Raw genomic sequence first — 5,462 nt, forward strand, 5'->3', positions numbered from 1 at the left:
TCCTACTTTTTCTTATCAGTGTTGGATGGAATTTCTTTCTTTGGTAAGCTATACTTGCTTGTTAGTAGCATGAAAAAAAAAACATTTTAACCAGTCCTATCTTATAGAAAAGCCAGTAAGCCACTAATTTGGATTACCGTTCGGCTTGCAGTACTGTTTGAATTTTGCAGTACGTGCAGTTAACTACTCAGATAATTGAGTTTGAAAACTGCAGACAGCTTCACGGTTGTATTACACAAATATTTTTCCTCCCAAGTGGTCCAGATTTTGAAGTCAAGAAAATCTAAACTAACAAATGGACATGGCATCAACTAGCATCTTTCTCATAATCAATTACATTACACAGTTGTAAGTATAACTGTGTAAGTGCAATTGTTTTAGAATTATACCCCCCATATTATATAAGATCGATCCCACCACTACTACTATCTTTTGAAATGATCAAATCATCAGGCTGGCTTGGTGAAAAAAAAATTTAGCCATCGCCCTGGTTGCTATCTATCTTGGCTTCACCAATAGGCCGAACTAGTCTTCTTCCAGATAACAGTGATCAAATCATCGAACTAATTAGTACGTAATCCGATATTTGGTTAGAAATTTCGTTAAAATAGTTTTTAAAAATGATACGCACCACTATAATTCCGTAAATGATCGGTTGACAAATCATCTTGATTACACATTCATATTCTTAATCATTTTCGTCTTAATCATGCAAAAAGTCTAACATTTTAAGATTTGTTGACATTTTTCAGTTGGTGTTTGCAATTTTGGACTAGAGCTTCATAGTCAACTGCAACCTAATACGAGAAAAAAAAAATCTAACGTACAGTACTACATTCTTTAGGATCAATCATCTTTCTTCTTTTTTCTTGAGTAAATATGTTAATTTTCATCTTTTAGCTAGAAATAAGAGATGGAAGTGTGAGAGCACCAATCATGTGCCATGGTAAGATGGCATATATACCATATTGAGGCGACTATGGATATGATAAACAGATGTATTTATGATAAAAAGACATATTTACTATATATATATATATATGCTAAGCTCGAATGGTATACCTATATATATTATTCCAGTTTAGCATGCGGGATTTAAAAGTTCGTGTGGTGTTTTATCACCAACCAAAAAAAGCAGGCGCAGTTTTAAATACCTCCTTATATCTATCTCGGTTTTGAACACCTCCTTATACAGTTTTAAATACCTCCTAAAATATGGATGTGTGTTAAAACACCGTTTAACATGTGGATGTGTATTTGAACTTCCTATTGTATAATTTGGTTGAATACACCATTCGGGTGAACACGAAAAATCGAAAATAAACCATTCTAAGATAGGTTTTAAACTTAGTGATTGTGATGCTCTAAAGACTTGATCCTTTGCATAGTAATCTTCTAATATCTAAAACTCAAGCATTTTGTAATGCCTGACATCACTGTAATATACTCCCTCCGTTACTTTTTAATAGGCCAGTTTCTTTTTTTGAGAAAATTAAGGAAATTAAGAAAACTAATTATTGAAAGTGGTCCTCTACACACTTGTCAATAAAAGAAGTGAAGTGAAATGGTCCCCATGACACTTGTCAGTCAAAGAAATAAGTGAAATGGTCCACATAACACTTGTCATCAAAAGAAGTTAAAAGAAAAGTGGTCCCAAAAAATTAAAGTAACAATTAAACTTTCCCAATTAGGAAACTGACATATTTTTTTGACATATTTATTTATAGAAACTGGCCTATTAAAAAGTAACGGAGGGAGTAGATTACAGTGGTAAAATTATGGGTTATCATACCAATGACCTGGTCTGTTCGAGTTATAGTGGTAAAATTCGTCAGCACCAAGTTATTTATACAATTTTCCACCGGACACCGAGATGGAACCTCACATGGATGATCCGGAATGTTCTGCTTTCCGTACTATCTGAATTTTGCAGTACGACAGTGAACTACTCAGATACCTGACGTGGATGATCCTGACCGTTCTGCCTGCCGTACTATTTGAACTTTCTAGTACGGCAATGAACTACTCAGATAATTAGGAAATTGAAAATTGGACAGCATCAGAATTGCATTTCACATAGGTTTTTGTTTGCGTGTGGTCCATGATTTGAAGTCAAGATAATCTAAACTAGCAAATGGGCATCTAATAGCATCTTTCTGATAATCAATATACAGTATACAGTTGTAAGACTAATTGCACCCCCATGTTATATAGATCGATCCTACCACTACTACCATCTTTTGAAGTGATCAAATAATTGAACTGGCTTGGCTGAAATAAAAATTTAGCGGTTTCCTTGGCTACTCTGGATCTTGGCTTCACTATAGGCCGAAGTAGTTGTTCCACATAACAATGATCAAATCATCAAACTAGCTAGAAATTCAGTTGGATTATGTTTAAGATAACGGCTATTATTTCGTAAATGATCGGTTGACTAATCATCTTCATTACACATTCATGTTATCTATCATTTTGGTCTCGATCATGTAAAAAGTCTAACAATTTAAAATTGCTTGAGATTTTGCTGTTGATGTCTGCAATTTTGGACTGGAGCTTCATATTCCATTGCAAACTGATATGGAAACCAAATGTCCTGATAAAAAAAAAAAAACATTACAACGTTTTTTTGTCACCAATATAGTTTAAGACGTGATAGGCATACACAACTTATCTCCGATATGTAATTAATTAGTTAACTCTATTTTTCTCTTTTGCATCTGAAGAGGAAAAGGTATTCATTGACATTTGATCTTGAGATTATATATGAAGATGCGCATATACTCAGTTTTATATTAATCAAAAAAAAATTGTTTGTCAACTTGTTCATTTTCTAACTTCCCATAATTAACGACTAGATAGCAGCTGACAGACAGCTTTGTCAGGGCAACTACTGCGAAGTGGGATTCCTCTAACAAACCAGATAATTCAGTGAATCCATCCATTGATAGTACATGAACTCCATTTTGGAATAGAATTGTCGGACCTTGTCAAGGATTTATGGATATCCAATTGTAGATAGAGATAGAGATGGCTTAACAGTGAATAAATGGGAATAAGAAGATTTAAAAAATATTGAGTTAGGTATAGTTGACATAAAAAGGAATTTTATGAGTATATTCTTTGGGACGGATCACTATATAATGGAAACTAACTTCAATTTGAAAGTACCAACACTTACCTTCCTTTCCATTTTTACAGTAACACATCTCTCTTGCTCTCCCTCTCTTGAACCTGAAAGAGAAGGGCAAAAAATAAAAAACAAAGTTGGAGTTGCCGAGAGTCATCATGGGGAAGGAAGGATTAGAAGTGCTTAAAGCACTTGATGTAGCTAAGACACAATTGTACCATTTCACGGCCATCGTGATTGCTGGTATGGGTTTCTTTACCGATGCTTACGATCTCTTTTGCATCTCTCTTGTCACCAAATTGCTCGGCAGGATTTACTACACTGTCGAAGGAGCGGAAAAACCTGGGAGTTTGCCACCAAATGTTGCTGCGGCTGTTAATGGTGTGGCTCTGGTCGGTACACTTGCTGGTCAGCTCTTCTTTGGTTGGTTAGGTGATCGAATGGGTAGGAAGCGTGTCTACGGTCTTACCCTACTTATTATGGTTACTTGTTCAGTAGCGTCTGGTCTTTCCTTGGGGAACCAGCCAAAAGCAGTGATGGCTACACTATGTTTCTTCCGTTTCTGGCTTGGATTTGGAATTGGTGGTGACTATCCACTTTCTGCAACTATCATGGCTGAGTACGCCAACAAGAAAACTCGAGGTGCTTTTATCGCTGCTGTCTTTGCGATGCAAGGAACGGGAATTCTAGCTGGTGGAATTATAGCCATTATAGTTTCTTCAATATTTGAGAAGCAGTTCCCTGCTCCAGCTTATCAAGTTGATGCTAAGGGATCCCTTCCACCTCAGATGGACTACATTTGGCGTATAATTGTGATTTTCGGTGCAATTCCAGCCGCTTTGACCTACTACTGGCGTATGAAAATGCCTGAAACTGCTCGTTACACTGCTCTTGTAGAAAAGAACGCGGAAAGGGCAGCTGCCGATATGTCAAAGGTTTTAAATAAGGAGATTAAAGCTGAAACAGCAAGGGTAGAGAGATTAACCACGGATAATTCATTCGGTTTATTTTCAATGGAATTTCTTAAACGACATGGACTTCCTTTACTTGGAACCACAAGTACTTGGTTCTTGCTGGACATAGCTTTTTACAGTCAAAACTTGTTCCAAAAGGATATTTTTACCGCAATTGGGTGGATTCCACCGGCAAAAACTATGAGTGCTGCTGAAGAAGTTTTCAAGATCGCGAGGGCACAAACTTTAATTGCTCTATGCAGTACTGTTCCTGGGTACTGGTTTACAGTGGCTTTCATTGATATTATGGGGAGATGGGCAATTCAAATGATGGGTTTCTTCTTCATGACAGTCTTCATGTTTGCCATTGCGTTTCCTTACAACTACTGGAGTAAAAAGGAGAACAGAATCGGATTCGTTATTATGTATGCATTGACTTTCTTTTTTGCAAACTTCGGACCCAACAGTACAACCTTCATTGTGCCAGCTGAGATATTCCCAGCTAGGTTGCGTTCGACATGTCATGGTATATCAGCAGCCGCAGGGAAAGCAGGTGCCATCATTGGTGCATTTGGGTTCTTATATGCTGCACAGAATCAAGATCCTAAAAAGACTGATCACGGGTACCCGGCTGGTATTGGTGTTAAGAACTCCTTGATCGTGCTCGGAGTTATCAACTTCATAGGCATGATGTTTACATTCCTGGTACCAGAACCAAATGGTAAATCTTTGGAGGACTTGTCTGGTGAGAACGACGGAGACACGTATGAAGAAGAGATTGAAGGGCCCGGACAAGGAAATAACAGATCAGTGCCTGTTTGATTCTCTTGGTTTGTCTAAATTTTTTTTTCTTTCTGGTTTTCAGCATGATAATTTTACTTGTGATGTATATGATGCTCAAACTTCCTCTCCATGTGTGCCAAAAAGATTGGGATGGGGAAATGAGTCAAATCGAAGTGGATGTATTGTAAATCAAATTATTTCTGTTATTTATTTAATATTTTTATTTGGATCTATTTGTTTATTTTGCATATTTCTCTTTAATGGTGTAATGAATTATTGGACTACGAGTTGTTTGTTGAAAACCAAGTGGGGTTAGCCCAGTTGGTCAGGAGTCTGACTCTCAAATAGGAGGTCAGCAATTCGAGTCTCCGCTCAGACCTAATTATACTAACTTTAACATGGGTTTAAGAGGGTCGAGTTTGCTCAGTGGGAGTAAGTCGGTGGCTACGGTGTCAGGGGGCAGGACGGGCCTATGCCTAGCATCAAAAAAAAAAAGTTGTTTGTTGAATATATTCAAAGTTACCGAATCTAGCTTCCATGAGGGACAAACCAGTACATAGAGGAATTGTTCAATTTTGACCATTGAGTATAAGCTCATG

The 5,462-nt window shown here is 37.1% G+C and overlaps 1 protein-coding gene across 1 annotated transcript; it reads left to right on the forward strand.

Annotated features, from left to right (window-relative positions):
- Positions 1-3,184: 3,184 nt before the first annotated feature.
- LOC113335521 (probable inorganic phosphate transporter 1-3) lies at positions 3,185-5,096 on the forward strand. The gene has a single exon (XM_026581557.1). It carries the CDS (start codon positions 3,286-3,288, stop codon positions 4,900-4,902), a length of 1,617 nt encoding a protein of 538 aa, XP_026437342.1. The 5' UTR covers positions 3,185-3,285; the 3' UTR covers positions 4,903-5,096.
- Positions 5,097-5,462: the final 366 nt, after the last annotated feature.

This window comes from Papaver somniferum, unplaced genomic scaffold, assembly GCF_003573695.1.
Source record: "Papaver somniferum cultivar HN1 unplaced genomic scaffold, ASM357369v1 unplaced-scaffold_15, whole genome shotgun sequence".
Taxonomy (NCBI): Eukaryota; Viridiplantae; Streptophyta; class Magnoliopsida; order Ranunculales; family Papaveraceae; genus Papaver; species Papaver somniferum.

Bases quoted from the DNA above. Each gene is read 5' to 3' on its own strand.
- LOC113335521 (XM_026581557.1), top strand. From the start codon at position 3,286: ATGGGGAAGGAAGGATTAGAAGTGCTTAAAGCACTTGATGTAGCTAAG.